The sequence below is a fragment of the Halictus rubicundus genome, chromosome 13 (genome assembly GCF_050948215.1).
Source record: "Halictus rubicundus isolate RS-2024b chromosome 13, iyHalRubi1_principal, whole genome shotgun sequence".
NCBI lineage: Eukaryota > Metazoa > Arthropoda > Insecta > Hymenoptera > Halictidae > Halictus > Halictus rubicundus.
Genome location: NC_135161.1, coordinates 7,198,084 through 7,218,362, shown reverse-complemented (window position 1 = coordinate 7,218,362; position 20,279 = coordinate 7,198,084). Strand labels below are relative to the sequence as shown.

At 43.3% G+C, this 20,279-nt stretch overlaps 1 protein-coding gene across 8 annotated transcripts in view; it reads left to right on the top strand.

Annotated features, from left to right (window-relative positions):
• Nucleotides 1-20,279, top strand: part of Mv (lysosomal-trafficking regulator mauve) — a 45,934-nt gene that overhangs the window by 4,422 nt on the left and 21,233 nt on the right. For 4 of the 8 annotated variants that reach the window (XM_076799494.1, XM_076799495.1, XM_076799492.1 and 1 more), the window contains 4 exons: nt 4,163-4,407; nt 10,744-10,829; nt 13,657-14,025; nt 18,663-20,100. In XM_076799494.1, coding sequence (XP_076655609.1) covers nt 4,252-4,407; nt 10,744-10,829; nt 13,657-14,025; nt 18,663-20,100 — 2,049 coding nt within the window. In that variant the 5' untranslated portion in view covers nt 4,163-4,251. Of the gene's footprint in view, nt 1-2,608; nt 3,121-3,588; nt 3,817-4,162; nt 4,408-10,743; nt 10,830-13,656; nt 14,026-18,662; nt 20,101-20,279 lie in introns of those variants that run through there. The other 4 variants (XM_076799490.1, XM_076799491.1, XM_076799489.1 and 1 more) reach the window with 2 other exon arrangements.

Sequence of the window (20,279 nt, the reverse complement as noted above, 5' to 3'; positions counted from 1 at the left end):
CCCGATCTTCGAATATCGCGTCCCCAGAAGGCGATTGCCAGAGAAATATAATACGTGTCCGAATATTTTTGTGAGCCACAAATGGTCCATTATTTCGTTTAATAATTTTTATTACGAAACGTATGTATATTTTTCAAATAAATCATACATGTTTATCATCCTTAATAAATGTTTTATTGCTAAAAACAATTTCCAGGGCGATTGCTTTATCAACAAACGAATTATTAAATCATAAAGTTAGTTGTACCTAGTGTCCGAATATTTATGGGAGTCACTGTACATTTGTAAAGGAACCCTCCGAGGCCCACGAGGAAGGGGAGGGGGATGTAAATTTGTAAAAGGAGAGAGAGAGAGAGAGAGAGAGAGAGAAAGAGAGAGAGAGAAGGAGAGAAAGGGGGAGAGAGGGGGAGAGTAACCGTTGCACGAATGACCGATAACTTAGAAATCACGGCCGACACCCCATCCGTTCAGCGAAACACGGGGAAATACGCGAAACAACACCGGCAAAAACTTCCGTTTTCATACTGGATCCGTTTTCATACTAGCCCGGCATCTCGGCTATAATTTTATTAGGCCGTCCCATAAGTTCGTACCGTGGATATATGTTTATATTATTCACCATTGAAAAGTATTTTAATGAAGAACCGCAGACATTTTATAGTGGCGGTATGATGTCTTTGCCGAAAAGGTCAGAAGAGGTTGTGGAGTGAAAGGGTGATTACATAGTTTAGTTTTAGAATTTAACACTAAACCTACCACGGTCAAATGACCGGTTTTATATTTTACAATGATTGAAATTAGAAATATTCATTTATGGAAAATAGTAGAATAAATTTCCTTGTCCGAGCATTTATTATATGGAAAATTACGGACAATCTCAATAAATTTAGGGTTGCCATTTTTATAAGGCAATATTTACCAGATACTGTTAATGCTTGGTAGGTTTAGTGTTAAATGGTACAAGAGTAAACGGCACGAACTTATGGGACGACCTAACATTATTCGAATCCGTCGATTCCGAACTGCCATCAAATTTTCTGGGGCCCTCGAAAATTATTTTTTTCCGTATCGTCGATCAAAATAGATTCTCATCTAAATACCCTAATTTCTCCAAGCAGGCATACATTTGTAAAGGAACCCTCCGAGGCCCACGAGGAAGGGGAGGGGGGTGTAAATTTGTAAAAGGTTGAGTTTGCTTTGTAAAGTAAAAGATTCAGTTTATTTTGTAAATTTGTATTAGAAAATTCTAGTCGACATAACCGAGAGGGATCATTCTCCAAATTGTAGGGGGTTCGTGGTTTAGGGGATCGCGAAACGCCATCGTGAGAGTCACAATGGCGATCGCCTGATCAGCATAAACTTGGTAACGACGCCTCTGGTTACGAAACCAGACGGAATCGAAATTATTATACAATAAGCCGGTTTACGCTCGTGACGGTCCGTGCTATGCCATAGCGTTCGCTAGCGTCCGACGCACAGTGATCCGCGAAACGACGCTATCAATTAATAAGCAAACTATCAATTAGCACTATACCTACCATCGCTGGTCAAAATGACCGGTTCCGGATTTTTCATTTTCCAATTATTAAAATTACGAAGATGCTTTCGTGGGAAATGATTAAATACATATATTTAGTAGAGCATACATTATAATACTATATATAATACTATATATTATTATTCCAAATAAATTCAATCTCGTCATTTTTTTAACACAACGTGTATCAGGTACTTTTAAGCCTCGGTAGATTTAGTGTTAATGGTAATCGTTAACAACTCTAATCAGTGATTAACATACAGTGACTCCCACTAATATTCGTACGCTCTTAAAAATTTCACAACTTTGTCAATATTGGGCTAGACTACTTGAATTTTTTTTAGAAGTTAGAACAATTCGATCGCTACATAACGTGAGAAAAATGTTTATTGTATTGTTAACTGTATAATTCATACAGATCTACAAATCGTACTTTCTAAATTTTCAATGTAACTCCACGTAAAAAAGTTGCAGAATATAACTTTTAGTACTTTCTCTGCAATTTCGACCAATCACAATTTTAGTAAAAATTTTTTTTCACTCCATGTAGCAAACCAATTGTGCCAACTTCTTAAGAAAATCCAAGTCGTACGGTCCAACGTTAACAAAGTTATACACTGTATATACTATGCTATATATTATAATCCAAATAAATTCAATCTCATCATTTTTATAAGACAACATGTATCAGTTACTTTTAAGGCTCGGTAAGTTTAGTGTTGATAGTAATTGTAAACAGCTCTGATCCACGATGCGAAATACTCACGCAGGGGTCAACGCGTTAACATACATTTTCGACTAATATTTGAGCTGTTGCCGAGGCGACCTCGACGACCTTGAAACGACGCTAAAATAGAATTTTTCCCACAGAAAACGGAGTCCATTGTGCGACGGTCTACGTGACCACGGTCACGGTTTCCACTGACTAACCCGCCTACCTGTCGAGCCAACCACCAAAAGCGATTACACCCTGGGGGTGTGCGGGACACTTCTTATCGATGGGGGCCCATTAGCTTTCCGCAAGAATTCGGCGTTTTCTCCCAATCTCTCTCTCTCTCTCTCTCTCTCTCTCTCTCTCTCTCTCTCTCTCTCTTTCTGCGAGCGTGAATCATAAAAGCTTCCGTTGAGGAAGGAAGCGGATTGGAGGACCGGTGCGAGCCGCGGGGGCTCGTCCGTCCCCTTCCTCCAGGGAATCCCGTTGCCGAAGAGTCATCGCGATCATCAGCCGGCAGTCGAAGTAGCAGTAGTTCGTTACCGCGTGCCCCGTATCCATCGGCGCTCTCGAAGCGAGTGAACACAAGTCGCGAGTTTGTCCTCTCGTTGACGAAGAAAGATAGAGATAGATAGTGGTCCTTGTATTCGTTTCGGAGGACCTTAGGGTGTCCGGCGTGATCTCATGGCGTTGCGGACTTCCGGAGGATCCGCACCCGGGTCCGATTCCCAGAGCGAAACAACATCGCCTTAACGGGGTCGTTGCGGTTCACCTTGTTCACCTGTCGGCCGCGGGCTTTTCATCTTCGGCGGGGCCTAGCTTCGGAGGATCCGGTCTCGTCTAGGATCAATGACCACTCTCGCGAGTCGCGGTAAAAAATTCCTGCTAGAAGACACGCTCGTAAATCACTGTCGCTCGACTCCGAACGATAGCCGATCACTCCGAGGGGTCGTGATCTCTCTCCACCGAGCACAAGACCGTCTCGAACGTGCGAGATACCGCCTGTAGCCGAGAGCAGTGTCCACGGAGGGCATTGGCAGCGAGTCTGGTCCTTCCCGGTGCGGTGGACCGGGTTGGGATCGTGATCGGTGATCTCGGTCGGCTACCGGGACGGCTCGATCGACGGAAAACGAACGCTACGTTCGTCGCCCGAGAGCAAGAGCGTGCGAGAGAGAGAGGGAGAGAGGGAGAATGATAAGAGAGGCCGTGTAGTCGTGTGGCATCGGAGGAAGAGAGTCGGCTGATAAGACCTCGCGTAGACTGTAGAGACCCGGGCTACTTCTGTTGCGTGACAACGACCACACCGATCAACGAATTGTGTCAGCCTCTCTCCCTCTCTCTCTCTCTCTCTCTGGTTCCCGAGTGGTGTTTCGCTGCGGTAGCCACGATGATGATGATGACGGTAACCCGGGGTTACTGATCTCGCTTCTCTCTCCACCTCGGTCTCTCTCTCTCTCTCTCTCTCTCTCTCTCTTTCTCCATGAGCGGTGTGGAAGCTTGCAGGCTTCCTTCGCGCGAACAACGCTGGAAAACTGGTCTCTCCGTCGTGGACTCGTGGGGACGTTATGTAAGCCGCGTGTGTGCAGTCGAGAAAGAGACAGGCACATGCACCAGCGATCGTGGTAACGCGGGAATTCTTGCTCGCCGTGCGAGAAAAGGAGGAGCTTCTGTTCCCGTGTCTCGTTTGACGAGAGCTCGTCTATGCGGAGGAGATCTCCGAAGGCGACTCGGAGAGGATCGGCTTCTTCGTTGTCTGTCAGTCACGGAGAGGATCGCGTCTGAGACTCCTCTTTTCGAAGAGTCTCTCTATCTCTCTCTCTCTCTGTGTTTTCTTCCCTCGATCGAAGATCGATACGGAACACGGTCGTCGTAGTCGTGGTCGTTGTTTGTATAAAGGTCCACGATCGTTTCAGGTGATCGGATTACGTGCGCCGCCGGTCGCACCGTTCCTCGCAACCTGGCCGAGGACACCCTGTGCCCGTGGTTCAGCTTCGACGAGCTTATGAGCTATGAGGAGGACTCCAGACTGAGGACCGAAGACAGGGAGGAGGACGACGACAAAGAGTACGAGGATCGTCCCGGCATGTCTTCGGCCTCGACCAACAGGCTGCAGATCTTCTGGGATCATTTCATACACGCCGAGCCGCAGAGCTACGAGGTACACACCAATTGCTGCAACCCCGACTCTGAGCCACTTTCGTTTCAACGCCACCGGAAATCTATTAGCACGTTCGCTACCGACGTCCCCCGGGTCAGCAGACTGCGGATCTTTCTGCAGAATTAACGTTTAACACTAGAACGACCGAGCAATAAATGCGACTGACGTGTATTGCTTTGCAACAGTGAGAAGACTGTGCCCATTCGGACTTCGTACAACTTTTATTGTAATATGTGCTTCAATGAAGAGGTTCGTTAAAAAATTTGTGATGAAAACATTTTTACAATTTCAGTAATTGTAAAAGAAAACATTAGGAAGCAGTCGTTTTGACTGATCCGGTCGTTCTAGTGTTAAGGGCTCGGGATAGTCACGTGACTTTTGCAGAGTCAGCAGGTCGGTAACTGCTGTATAATTTCCGTTCACAGCCTTCAGCCACTGACTCAAGATCCGTCTTGGTCTTGATCCGGGTCTTAAGTCTGTGACTAAACTTGTCACATTTTTCTGCTTTGTATTATCGGTATTATGAATCCTGACGCCAGAAACGTGCTTCAAGTTTTTGGATTTATTTCGCGGAGAATCAAGGCAAAATATAGCTCAATTTGTAGCCGGAGATATTTTCTAGCGCGCGTTGCTCTCGACTTCATCCAGAAAACTCATCCAATGGCATAAAAATGCTTGGATTCCACAACATGCGCATCGTCAATTTTTGGCCTACTTCTGACGCTTGTGTTACCAAATATCTGCATAATCTCGTCAGCTCATGACCAGCGCGCGCTAGATTGAACCTTCCTCTTTCGAACGAGCCCTTTACCAGTGACAAAATATTCTCATATACGGGCGAAAAGTTCAGGCACGTGTAACCATTTTTCGCCTATTTTTGTCGGTAACCTGGTCGCTCTACCTTATCGCGAATCTACAAAGACCGGGCCCCTTGTGCTACAACTAATTTTACGTTTTCAGTGATTAGAACCTTTTTTTCTAATTGCCTGAAAAAAGGGGAACGTTTATATCTATTGTATACCTACAGTGACTCCCACTAATATTCGGACGCTTTTAAAAATCGAATATCTTGGTTAACATTGGACCATACGACTTGGATTTTCTTAAGAAGTTAGCACAATTGGCTTGCTACATAAAGAGAAAAAAAATTGTTTACACAAATTTTGATTGGTCGAAATTGCAGTGGAAATACTAACAGCTGTATTTTGCAACTTTTTTAGGTGGACTTACATTGAAAATTTAGAAAGTACGATTTGTAGATCTGTATGAATTATACAGTTAACAATACAATAAACATTTTTCTCGCCTTATGAGCGATCCAATTGTTGTAACTTCTCAAAAAAATTCAAGTAGTATAGTCCAACATTGACAAAGTTATGCGATTTTTAATAGCGTCCGAATATTAGTGGGAGTCGCTGTATATGATCTTTAATAGCTGCACATTAACAACGCCGAAATAGAATTTTATTTCGGTTTGAAGGAAATTAATAACACAAGGATTATTACATATTTATTAGACTCTGTTCAGAATCTTTGTCACGAGTATGACTCGATATTGTAGGGTAGGGGGTTAATGTTAGAAACGGGAACCAAGCAAGGAGGTCTCTCTTCAATCATTTTACTATAAATTTTACTATAAATTTTTCTCTATTTTAAATTGTAGCTACTTTTAAATTGTCGCACTGCATAATTTCAATATTCTTCTGCTAGATTGTTTAAATAATTCGTGAAGGAGGTACGTCGCGTTCGATAAAACGTTTCAACAAAGGGGACGAGCAACGCAACAACTACTGCTAGCGAACGCGTTAATAGGATTTTCAGTAATCGTACTGTAACAAATGGGAAGCTCGGGAAGATCATGTTTTACATAATAATCCCAAAACGGAATTACCGGATTTCGTTACTGGGTGTGATGTCACGGTCGAAGTTGCTGTTGATGGATTAACCCTTAGGACTCGAATGGCGGCTCTGAGGCGCCACTAAAAATTACTGTATCAAAATATTTTCTGCATCAGTTTCGTATGCATAAACTGAAAAGAAATGATCTAGGTAGGCAGAAGAGTATAGTTTTCCAGTTAAAATAGTTCCGAGGGCAAAGGGTTAATATTCATTATGGTAAACTAATCTGGCTTCTGAAAGGGGCCTTCACTTTTGAAAAAATTGTTCTGTTTTAACACGTTAAGTGGCGAATATCATTCCCAGAGATTCTTACAAAATCAGAGTAATTTAATTAATGATAGCGAAACTAGAAATTTTAAATGTACTATAGGGGATGCTGTTTTAAACCTTTCGAATTCTAAAGATCTTAATAAAATTCGGTTTATCTTTACGTCGCGATAAAAATGAATGTCTAAGCCTAGTCAAAAAGTGACTTATGTATAGTGTGACTTATGTATATGGCAGTTAACGTGTTAAAGAGTTGATGAGCAATCGACTGTAGGAGATAGATAGAGAATAGAAATTCTTCTGTTCTAGCAACTATGCAGGATCTTTCCTTCGAGCGATGATTTTCCAGTGGGATGGATCCTAGATCGTTAGGCCGGCTTCAAGTAACATTGCCTTTGCCTTGGCGACCGTGGTCGAGTCCTTTCTCCTCGAGGCTTCTGATCGAGGAGGAAGGACTTCCAGTCGACTCTCGTTCCCGATTCGATTCTATTCGCGGCGTCTTTGACTAGGTCCGGTCCGTTTCGTAATCGCGATCGATCATTATTCCGCCTACCCCGCGATTTATACGACGCTCTTTAGCATCGCTCGGCGTCACGTCGAGATGACATAGAAGTTGCGCGCGGTTGATAGCGTTTGTCGATGCATACTTGGCAGGTAGCACACACCGCGCGTGATCTCTCTGTCTCGTGTAACGTAAACAGTATCGATTTCTGCGCGCGTAATCGCCCCCAGAGAAAACAGACGCACGGTGGACCAACTGGGACAAAGGAGACGGCCGATTTTATGCGGTCATTAAAAAAATGAGTAGGTGCAATTTAAAATAGCAGAGGCGTCAGAAGAATTTGAAACTACCGTTATATTATTTTTGGAACTTTTAACGCTAAACCTACCGCGGTCAAAATGACCGGTTTTGTCGTTTACAATTATTGAAACTGTAAAAATTCATTTAGGGAAAATAGTAGAATTTCCTTGTCGAAGCGTTTATTATATCGAAAATTATGGACAAACTCAATTTTAATTTATAAATTTATAAATTATCAAATTAATTATTGATTGTCAAATTTATAAATTATCGATAAATTTATGAATTCTTCTTCTTAGTTGCCATTTTTATAAGGCAATATTTAACAGATACTGTTAATGCTTGGCAGGTTTAGTGTTAAACATACTGAGAAGGAAAATAAATTTCTATTTCACTCGAGAAAATTTTCCACAAAGATCCGTTGTCAGGTTGCGGAGTTTTATGCAAAATAGAAATTGTCTATGTCGATTGCGAGGTATAGGAGCCAGATAAAAGGTTCCTCCACTATTTAACGCTAAACGTACCATCGCCGGTCACAACGACCGGTTCCAGATTTATTATTTTACAATTACTGAAATTATAAAGATGCTCTCGTGGGAAATGATTAAAACTAGATTGCCGGTTGAAAAAGAAGCGATCTGGTCAGTTAGTGATTCCCTCCGACAGATTGGTGGTATTGTATGATAACGAGGGTAATCAGTAGACTGCGGATTTTATGCATTTATGACAAAAATGAGTAGGTGTATTTCAAAGCAGTAAACAGATTAAAGAAGTGCAACAATGTTGATATACCACTTTGAACATATACAAATTATTAATGAGCAAAATAAATTTGTACTTAGCTCCTATAGATTGCAATTGATGTATAAACATTTTATTTTGCGTAAAGATCCGCAGTTTAATGATCAGACATCTACCTTCATAATTCTATTAAAAACCAACATATGTTTTTAAAAAATTATTTAAGTTTTTCTATATACAGTTATTTCTCTATATATGTCGCCAATGCCTGCATGATAAACGTTGTGGAATTATCCCTACGACTACTATAGAGGCCTCGGACGACTCGGGTATGTCTCTTGGACGATATATGACGCTGGCGAGACCCGTGTTGTTGACATATATATCGAGAATTCGCTGTGTACAGCAATAAAATCGTAAATGAGTCAAATTGACTCGTTCCGGCAATCTAGTGTTAAGGGCCAGTTTTCCTACGTGGCCTTGAGTCGCCACGCTCCAAACAGGAACTAGGAGAAGCTTCCTAGCGATCTTCACGCTACGAACGGCCGCATAAGAGAAGCTCAAATGACAGTGTGTGTGCCGCGTGCGTGTGCCATGGTGTGCTGCACACAACGCTAGATCGTACAAGGTTGCAAGGGTTCGGGAGGCCACGATTTATGGCCCGATAATGCAAAGATCGGGCTTTTCAAGGGTGAAAAGCGTTAGATAAAAGATAAATCTAGATCGCTTGACTACCGGCAGGTCCTACTTTTGCGTTTTCTAGGCGTAATTTGCAAAATTCGGCAAAATTTGCACATAAGGACAATTTTCTTAAATAACTTTAATAAATTATATATTAGTAGGTACACGTACACTCCGACCTGGCGGTGTGTGAGTGTGCCGCGACACGGCTGTTCGAACGAAGCTACGGCAGCGCCGTCGTTTGCGATGTCAACCGCGCAAGCTCAGATCGCCTCTATTGTCAGAGATCAGAGAGCATATATCTAGTAGAGCATATATTATAATTAGACCGCGGATTTTATGCATTTATGACAAAATGAGTAGGTGAAATTTAGAAACGTAACAACATTAGAAAAATTTAAAGATACTGTTATGTTACTTTGAATTTATTAGACATAATCAAAAAGAAATAACATTTTTATTTCACCCCAGTTTGTTGCAATTCAGATAGAAAGTTTTTATTTTGCATAAAGATCCGCAGTCTAATTACAATACAAACTGCACAAAATCCAAATAAATCTCTCGTCACTTTTACGAGACAACATGCATCAGTTACTTTTAAGGCTCGGTAGGTTTAGCGTTGATAACAAATTGGAAACAGTCCTCCCAAATTTATATAATGGATTTTCAATTTGAAATCGTGCACACTATTTTTTGTGATGAATGCATAAAATCCACGAATTATGTTCATTCGGTGGGAGTTGTTCATTCAATTGATCACCAGGCGCGATCTGGTCGCGCGCGGCTCTTCGGATGCAACGAGAGAATCGTTATCTCCGAGAATTGACACAGAGCTGGCATAATCTATGATCGATAAGGCTCCCGCGATTGCTTCCCTTGTGAATCATGTGTTTGCACGGACGCGGTTGCACACGGCGACCGCTCATGCACGAAATTCGCCCTGCCCCCCTCGTAAAGGGTTAAAAGATCGACAACGATCGACGAGATCGCTCGATGCTGATTTGCCTGTTATTTTCTTTTTTCGCACGCGATCATTGAAATGATTTCAACTGACCCTAATCGCAACTGCGATCTACCGATCGCGAATTAACCCCACTACTAGAACTATTTTTTAATTCGTAATTTCCGGAAAAAAATTGGAAAATTCATGTCTACTGTTAACATCGCCAAAATAGAATTTCATTTCTATTGCAAAACAAAAATTGTTTGCATTGATTGTAAGACACAGGAGCGAAATAAAAATGTCTTCCTTTAATTATTCTATTAAGGTAAAACCAATACGCTGGTGTCCCTAAATCTCTTTAACATGTCCACTGCATTAAATTGTGCATACCCATTTTTGCCATAAATGCATAAAATCCGCAGTCTATTAACACTAGAACTACCGAGCCCTAAACGTGACTTAGACTTATCCCTTTATAGTAACAGCAAGATTGAATTTGCTCAGGTTTCATACGATTTTTACGGTATCATTTTTCATAGTTTCAGTAATCGTGAAAGAAGAAATCATGCACCAGTCATTGTGACTGGTTCGGTAGTTCTAGTGTTACCGTACGTCTATTATTTATTATTTATTATTGTTCAGAATCTTCGTCGCGATTAGGGGTTGATGTTGTAGGGCAAGGGGTGAATAGTGTTCGCTGTGTATCGAAGCTTAGATGTCTTCCGTTAAACGAATTGTTGTTTTCGTCATGACGGTTTCATCATGCGGCTCGGTATCTCTGTTTTGTTCCGGCGAATTTCGGGGCTCGTAGAGAAAAAAGAGAGAAAAGAACGCGGAGGCGGCCGAATTATTTATATACATCGGCGATTGCGGTGTAATTAGTGGTCCGTTTAATGTTATCGAGTCGACAGAAGCGGACGATAATGTTGTATCTCGCCTTCCGAGACACTCGATTCGCGACGAATGACGCACGAGTAATCAATGTGTATCTTCGCCGTTTCAGAAATCATCCTGGCTGGACGTGTTCCTCGCCGAGCTGCTCGCTCAAGTCAAAGAAGGCCGTGACGTGAAAGATGCCCTATCGTTTTGGTAAGATCGCGTGATCCACGGGCCGATACATGCCCCAAAGCCGATAACGAGCGCACGCACGTTCGATGCGATCGATTCTTTCGGTAGATCTTGGCGCCTGTTGGATTAACGGAGAGAGAAAAAGAAATAGGGAGAGCGCGAATTTAATTGAATTACCTTTCGGTAGATCTTGGCGCCTAATGGATTAACGGGGAGAGAAAAAGAAATAGGGAGAGCGCGAATTTAATTGAATTACCTTTCGGTAGATCTTGGCGCCTGATGGATTAACGGGGAGGGAAAAAGAAATAGGGAGAGCGCTAATTGCATTGAATTATCTTTTTCTGGCGTCCAATCTCGTACAAATCCCTCGTGTTATGGATTCCGTTGATCGTAACACCGGTACGCCATTTTCTTTCGAGGAATCGCGAGCCAAGCCCGAACCGACAAACCGGGAGAAAACGGCCGTTTTTACGATTCGATCGCGACGATCGTTGACCGCAGAGTGAAAATCCGATCCCGATACGCGATCTCGTTGCGATCGATCGTTGGATCTAGATGCTGCGGTCACTTTCTCACACGTGCACTCGGCGCGGCGCACAGCGGTTCAGAAATAGGTGGGCAAAATTCATATCTCTTTCAACCATGCAGTATTTATTACGAAGAAGGCAGTTTTCGGGGGTTTTCGATTCGTGGAATACGAATCTGATATTATTTTTTTGCTAATATAAAAACCTAGCCTTATGGGGGCTGTTTTATCCGATAAAATCGAAAATTCTCTGATTGATTTGAAACATAATTTTAGACAAATAATGTTATGTAAACGTACCCACACGAAACTGTATGTTTAAAGAGTTACAGTGAATTCTCGTTACGAGTCGGTTGCGCGGTTCTGTCGACTGACTCTTAGACGAAATCTGAGGTTCTCGCCGGGCGTCGCATTTTATATACACAGGGCACGCTGGAAATCGAAGAGTCACATCCGTTTATAAGTCAAAAGTCATCGCGGTGGCGTGGGTAGTTCCACTGACTCCAAATCGTAAGGTTGGCACTGACTCGTAACGAGAATTCACTGTATTGTTAGTGAAATCAATGAAAGTTTATATTTCAGAATTCTAGGTGAAAGTAATTATAAAGAACGGAGCTCTAAAAATTCGTCACACCAACTTTAACTAGATGTCTTTTTACACATTTATATAGTTTATTTACAATTATTTCATTATTGAATGAGACTACTTCCAATTACGGGTTTTATAATATGTAGAAATGCATGTTTTTAAAAAATGTCTCACGGTTACAAACGCAGACGGACGCAGCTAAATTTTAGTTTAATTATAACAATAGTGTTTACAGAAATCGATACTGAAAGAAATTCGATGCAATTTTTCGAATTTTGCCCACCAACTTTACTATTCTGGACCACTGTGCGGCGGCTGTACTTTAATACTGTACATCGGTGTCCAGTAGGGTGGTCCTTGGTTGTAGGCTTTAGGCTCGGTTTAGAGTACAGGTTAGGTCAAATATAAATTGCATTCCAGTCGAGCAAATCTTGATCAATCCCAGTTAGCCAAATGCTGTATCAAGTAAATTTAGCGCAATGTTTGCACCACACTTTGCGATCAAAAGACTTGCCAATTTGGTACCAAACTCTGCTTGGAGCAGAATTTGATATGATTAATATTATATGAATTTGGCACCAAAAGTCGACAAATTCCTAATCAGCTTCGGAGACAGATGGATCGCAAATTCAGTGCAAAGTTTGCAGGCCAAATTCCGTACCAAATTGAGGTGAAACCTTGGCTTCGTTATAGAGGGCAGCACTAAGTCCTTGCTCTACGAGTACATATCGAGAAAAATCAGAGTAAACCTTACTCTAAAAGGAAAAATACAATTTTATTTAAACTTCTAAATTATATAATTTTAAGTTTCATATATTTTCAATAATTTAATTCCGTTTTCCTTCCTGCAAGCCAGGTTTATTCTCAGAACAAGGTTAGGTTCGCTCTTACTGCGACCGACCTGCCCTCTATAACGAAGCCAAGGTTTGGCTTCGATTTGGTCTTGATCTGGCATAGAATTTTGCCCGGAAACTTTGCACTCAAATACCGAGCCTAACGCGGAAACAGATGGATCGGAATTCGTAGACAAATTTTAGCAACAAATTCATAGCAAATTGTTTACCGGTTTAATTCTATCGAATTATACCTTCTATCAAAGGAAGATAAAGCTTAGGATGGCATATTTTCCAACAGAAGCACGCCTCTAAATTTCACAGCTAGAAGTATAGAACACGGGTAAAGATCGAGTTACGATAAAAGAGTCTTCACAGGTGAAAACGATTATCGTGTCACGTGCGTTTCAGGATTGCGTTGTACGATAAGCCTGATGCTAAATATAACTTCCAGATTTTCTATGTAGATCCGAACAGCGACGCATAAATTGCTAACAATCTCGATACATAAAGAAATGTACAAGTTCACAGGTTCCCGATCGTCGAATCAGAGATTCCGCACGGTATCACAATTTAGGGGCCCTGTGGTTGAGCCTAAGCAGAGTCGGTAACGAACGAACGACCAGCCCATTGTGCACCTTGTATCCAAAGTTGTTCCGGCGCAATAGTCGTGTCGTAGTGACGCGGGTTCGAATCGACTTTCGTCACTCGCGATTCCACGTAGAAAACTTCCTCCGAAGATAGCGCGTGTTCCACTGAAAACAAGATTGCGTACCGTCGCGCGCGGGAGGGTGTGTTCGGACAATAAGCTTATCTGTTTTCGCGATAAGGCCAGCTTTTTCTCATCGGATAAGATCGGCCCGTATAAAATACGTAGGTCTATGGAAATACCCATTCCAGTTCGGTCGGCGGCGGTGGAGCGTCGACCCTAATCGCCTGCGAACTGCTCTCGGACGTGTACGAGCTGTGCGCGAAGAGGATCGACGAGAACGACCTGGTCAGTTTGAGGAGGTACCTTTCCCAGGATCGTGGCTGGCGTTGTCTCGCGATACTGCACCTGCTGGGAGTACGGGGTCTATCCTGCGGCAGGGAGCTGGTCGCTTTGCTGGTCGCTTTGTACCCGGTCGCCCTCGAAGAGGATTCCAAGAACTCGAAGAACTCGAAGCCGTCGAGCGACGCCGCGTCGAACCCCTACGTCAAGTTCCACTGCAACGACGACACCGTCGACACCGTCGAAATAGTGCCCCACGCGAAGCGCAAGCCGAGCAGGTGCGTCAACGACAACTTCATTTCGATCGAGAGATAGAGGTCGAAGGCCGACAGCTACATTTCGTTTACGATAGTTCGTCAGAGAGTCAGCGTGGCCTCTTCACACGTTATCTACCGGAAGCCTATTGAACCTCGAACGGCGGACCATTTTTAGAACAATATTTTATGGATGTTCAGCACCATTTATCAATTTTTTAAAACGTGTACCTTCGAAGGTACTTCCTGTCTTCTGGTTCCTAACGCAGCGACTGTTCATTTCGGTACAGTGTTTATACAGGGTGTTCGATTACAAGTGGGAGGAAAATTTAAGGAGCGGTTGTCCATGACAATATAAGACGAAAACGGAGAGTACAAATTTTTCAGTTATAAAAATCCGCCTGAAATGCGACAACCCGGCCAACAGAGGTGCACGTTGCGAACCTTGTGGAGGCGCGCGACAGTCGTTTATCAAGTGACTGATACTCCACGTGCCTCGCAAGAATTGGGCCTGTACGATTGGGTCATTTCACACGCATTCTCGGTTCTAGCCGAATTATTGGCCAAAGTGTATGACGTCGTAAGGCATTGTTTGCGAGCGAGGACCCCCTTTGATACGTGACTGTCGCGCGTCTTTATTATGTAAGCAACGTACACCTCTGTTGGTCGGGTTGCCGCTGTTACGTCCCAGGTAGGACGGATTATGATTTTTATGAGATAGGACGCAGTTTTGAACCTACCTGCATTCACCGGCTACGGTTCGGGAAATTGAGGATTGTTTAAATAACTTGTATTCTTATTTTCCAAAACAAACAAAATTATTGATTTATTCAAAATTAGGTGCTGAATCAGAAGTTTTAAACATGATTTGACAAATAGAGATTATGTGTAGTTAACGCATAAACTAGATAGCTTACAAATATTTCGTTCAATAATAGTAATGTTAATTTACCGAGTTGTTCGGTTCGCTTCGCTAAGTGGACACCGCAAGTCCACAAGTCGCTGGTACCGCTAATCGCAGTTGCTGCGGATAGCAGGTTGCAGGTTCCACCAATTCCAATATCGCAGCCGCAGGTCGCGGATTTCACTAATTCCAATTGTCGCTTCTTTTAAACTTTATAAAACTTTCACTAAACTTAGACTTTAGTGAAACTTTATTAAAACTGAATTGACACTTTTATGACGGACTGATCCGGTCAAAACTTTATGACGGAATGAATTGATCTTTGAAGTATTGGTTCCCTTTTATAGGATGGACAGTCCATTGTTTCAATAGGATATTGATTTGATCTTTTATCTAATGCGCGTCATTCTTACCATGGGATTAGTGTGCCTTCTTGGAACTTGGTGCAACTAGACACACTTTCTGTTTATTTTTCGGGGTGACGTCGATCTTTGCTGCGTCTCTCGCAGGAGGATAATTGGAATTGTTTTGTTCGCTATCTAATTTTCTAGAAATTTTAACGCCTATCCTAATCCTATTTATTTCCTTCTCCTTGCGTGACATTATTGGGTTTCAACAATAGTTCATAATAATTCTTTGTCTCAAGTTTTATTCGTTTGATTCTTAAGCGGTCGAATCACCGGACATGACACCGTCTTACTTCCTAGAATCTTAAGGCTTATCTTAATCTTATTTATTCTTCTCTCCTCGCGTGGCATAATTTTTATTTGAAGTTTTATTTGTCTTATTCATGAGCGATCGAACCACCGGACGTGACACCGCATTCTAGGCGGATTTTTAACCCTTAGCACTCGAATGGTGACTGTGAGGCACCACTAAAAATTGTTTTGCATTATTAAATTTGTTTGTACTTAATAAATTACTAAACATTTCAGTATTGTACGAGTAAATTGCATCATTTTCGTATGTATAACATGAAAACAAATATACAGGGTGGCCCACATAACTCTGAACAGCTCAATATCTCGAAAACTATGCCATCGATTTTAAAGTTCTTAGTCTTAAATTGCATGGAACTGAAGGGCCTTTCTGACTACATAAACGTGAAGTGGCCTCCCTTCCCCTTTAACGGGGGAGGGGAGGTACCTTTATAATTTTAAATGGAATCCCCTATAAAATGTTACATATTTAGATTCTAGCGGAAAAAACAAGTCAATTTTGTCTGAAACATTTTTTTGTCAGATACTTCCATGATGAGATATAACAGTTTGAAGTTTCGAGTTGTGGGTACTTGAAGCGCTCGGAAATAGCGTTATGGAATTATACGCGCTTAAATTAAATGTTCAAAATGTCCACCACGGGCTTGTAAACATTTATTTACTCGAAACATCAAAGTTGTTCTAACATTTTTTAACATTTCGGGAGTCACTGAAGCGCAAGCGTTACGTATTTTTTGTTTCATATCCTCTTTTGTCGTCGGTGGTTCAAACATAACTTTGTCCTTTACATATCCCCATAAGAAAAAATCTAATGGTGTTAGATCGGGGGATCGAGGAGGCCATTGACGAGGTCCCCCACGACCTATCCATTTGTTCCCAAATTTTTCGCAAATGATTTTTTAAGAAATCACAATAACTTGCAGATGTTACAGTTTCTTGAAAAAATAAGGTCCAATCAGAAAATCTCCTATTAGGCCACACCAAACATTTAAAGACCGTCGATGTTGAAAGGGAACACATCGCATCCAATTTGGGTTTTCCACGGCCCAATAATGCAGATTATGTCTATTTACATGCCCTGAATTCATAAAAGTGGCCTCATCGGAAAAAAGTATTTTGCACAAAAAGTCATTTTCCGCAACACCCTGCAGCCACTCACAAAATCTTACGCGGTGATCGTAATCTGCTATCGAAAGCTCTTGTGATAAAACCATGTGATATGGATGATACTTTTGCCGTTTCAAAATTCGTTGAATTGATGAACGACTAATATGTGATGTTTGTGCAACTGTACGTTGACTAATGTGAGGATTTAATGTAATTGCAGCAAGAATACTGGCACTATTATTTTCATTAGTGACAGCTTTAGGTTTATTGCGAGTTTTTTTACACAATTCACCCTGCTCGCGAAGCCGCTTTTCTAAATTATGAAATGTTGCATGACATTTTTTGATCCCATAACGTTCAAAAAACATCACTGCTGCACGCCGATAATTTTTTTGGCATTCACCTAACGTTAATAACATATACACTTCTGTGTCAAAAGTAGCCATAATCACAATGTTACTGCTTGAATAACAGCTCTAAACTGAAAACGTTTTCATAGATAAGTGAGTCAATCTCAAGAATTGTAAATATTATTGTTTGTGTTTCTTCATGAATAAGCAAAGGACTCGAGCGCGTATAATTCCATAACGCTATTTCCGAGCGCTTCAAGTACCTACAACTCGAAACTTCAAACTGTTATATCTCATCATGGAAGTATCTGACAAAAAAATGTTTCAGACAAAATTGACTTGTTTTTTCCTGTATAATCTAAATATGTAACATTTTATAGGGGGTTCCATTTAAAATTACAAAGGTACCTCCCCTCCCCCGTTAAAGGGGAAGGGAGGCCACTTCACGTTTATGTAGTCAGAAAGGCCCTTCAGTTCCATGCAATTTAAGACTAAGAACTTTAAAATCGATAGCACAGTTTTCATATCATATTTGGTGTCATTTTAATCGGAAAAATGCCACGAATATGTTGGTAAAAGTTTCATAAAAAAATAATGAAAAATAAAGAAGTTTTGTAATTGGATTAGTAGTGGTCTTCTAGCCTCACACCGATATACGCGACAATGTTGTGGCCGCGACGGTTCTCGAGTTTCGCCGTCACCACCTGGGACGCCGGCGAGAAACGTCCGACGTTCCCCGGATTTGTCACTCTGAAGAACCGAAAAAGTGACAAAACTCGAATCTTTACTGTAACTAGAAAATGAAGCCGAAATCGCAACCTTTTTATTCTTCATTTTCGTCTTATATTGTCTTAGAGAACCACCCGTAGTCGAACACCCATGTCCCAAATGCCTGGCCGATAAAAGTCCCAGAACTATCAAAGTTCGAAGTTTCGAAAAGAGGTCTACTATTGCTTTTAATTGGCTTCGAAAGCACAATGATTTCTCTATATATGTCGCCAAGGTTTGGATGATAAACGTCGCGGAGTTATCCCCACTACCGCGGGGTATACCTAGTGAGGGGCCAAGAAGCTCGAGAGACCTTCGCCCAGGAGTGTAAGGTCGCGTGGATCATAGTGTCTCCGATATATGTCCGAGGTTGGACCCGTGTTTTCGACATGAATCGAGTAAACACTGTAGCTCGCTAAAAATTAAGCAATTGAATGACGATTTTTACACTCTGGGTCAAGATATACCCTGACTCCGCCGTCGCAGGGCCAATAGGCTGTTCAGAATAATTCTGCTGTATCAAATGGCGGTTTAAAAATGTTGGTTTGCACAAAAATCCCAAACGAAATGAGTATGCCAATCATGAAATGATTGACCGATGGTGGCGTTAAATTATTACTTGACGAAGATTAACAACAGATGCATTCAATTCTATTATCCGCTAGATTCAAGAACAAGGTATAGGAATTCTATACCCTGTTCTTGATTCTAGCGGGCATACGCCTTCGACGTCTTGTTCACGACTTGTTTGTTTCGACCCTAAACGACTTGTTCAACTACTGGACCTCATCTGAGAACGAAACTGTCCAACAGGTGTATCCGGAGCGTCTGCCACGAGGGCAATGCGTCGTCGAGGAGGAGAGCCGGTCGCAGACAGAGCGTGGGCGGCAAGGTGCCGTTGCACCCAAAGCAAAGATCGGTCGGGATGTTCGAGACGCGGAAGAACACGCCGGAGACCGCGAGCAGCGAGTCCGAGCTGCTGACAGACGGCATCGACCAGGCGCGGTCGCTCACCCTGAAGATCCGGCTGAACCCGATGGACTTCGAGTACTTCACATCGGTGGTGCGCAGCGACGAGGAGCAGAAATGGCAGGCGGCGTTGTACGAGCTGCCGACCCGGCCGGCGAAGAAGACGCCGCGGGACTACATCGACGAGAGGATCAAGAGCGTGTTGGACGCGAGGATCAGCAACTTCGAGACCAGCCTGTTGATCATCCAGCTGCTCCAGGGGTTGAGGGACTACGACACACCGGCGGAGCAAACGCCGGCGGTGCAGGTGTTGAAGTTCGCGTTGGACACGTTATGGTCGCTTCAGTTCGGGATCGACGGCTCCGGGTTCACCGGTACCGAATGCGCCACGCTGAAAGCGGCGGCTGCTAGATTGATGCTGACGGCGTTGGAACGGGTGCTGAGAGCGAACGAGCCGACCACCACCGTCATCCACAACGGGCTGCTGCCGATGACGCTCAGATTGCTCGAGGACGCCTGCGGTAAGCCGGTGAACGTGTTGTCGCCGGAGGAGGGCTCGCTGCTGCAAGAGTTCATCTTCGCCACCATCTACGGGATCGTGACCTTCCTGTACTGTCTGCTGCACCAGCAGGGCGCCGCAACCGCCACGGAGAAGCTCTCCGACTTCCTCGAGCTGTTCCAGCTGTTCACCGAGAGCCAGGACGGCAAGCTCGTCGAGAGAACGATCCTGGCGATCGTCGAGCTGCCGAGCATCGACGCGGCCAAGTCGATCGCCCGCGCCAGGAAGGTGATCGACATGATAGGCGCGTTGACCAGCGGCCTGAAGTCCGTCAGACGAGACATATCGCACGCGGCCAGTTGCAACAGGGCCAAGCACAGATACTGCGCGAACAACGGCGTGACGAGTCATCACCACACCGACGTGTTCGGAGCGCCGCACGCCGAGACCGTGATCGTCGGCACCGTCGCGAAACAGGCTTGCTGCATATCCTCTCTGTTCATGACGCTGACCAATCTTCTCAAGGACTCGCACCCGTTCGCCAGCGAGCTACAGGTCCGGATGATCAAGGTGTGCACCGCGGCGGGCACCTGTTGCTGTTTCCCGCCTAAGACGCTCTTGTCCAGCATCGCTTCCCTGCTGAAGAGACACGACCCGGCAACCTACGCGCCAGCGGTCGCGCTTCTCGAGCGCACCTTCTTCAAGGAGCTGGCCGCCTACTCGGAGTCCGACCTCTGCTCCACCTGCGACAGACCGAACACCTACTCCTGGGACTTCCTGCAGGTATGCGGAGACGTACGACTTTTTATCCAGATTTCGAGACAGCTTTACTGAAAGGCTATAGCCGGTTTTGGGGGCTTTTATTCCAATTAGCGCCATTCGACAGCCTACCAAAAAAGATACCTTTCAGCCAAGTTTTAGCCCTATAGCTCATCTGTAAGGGTAGTTATAGAGGAAAAACG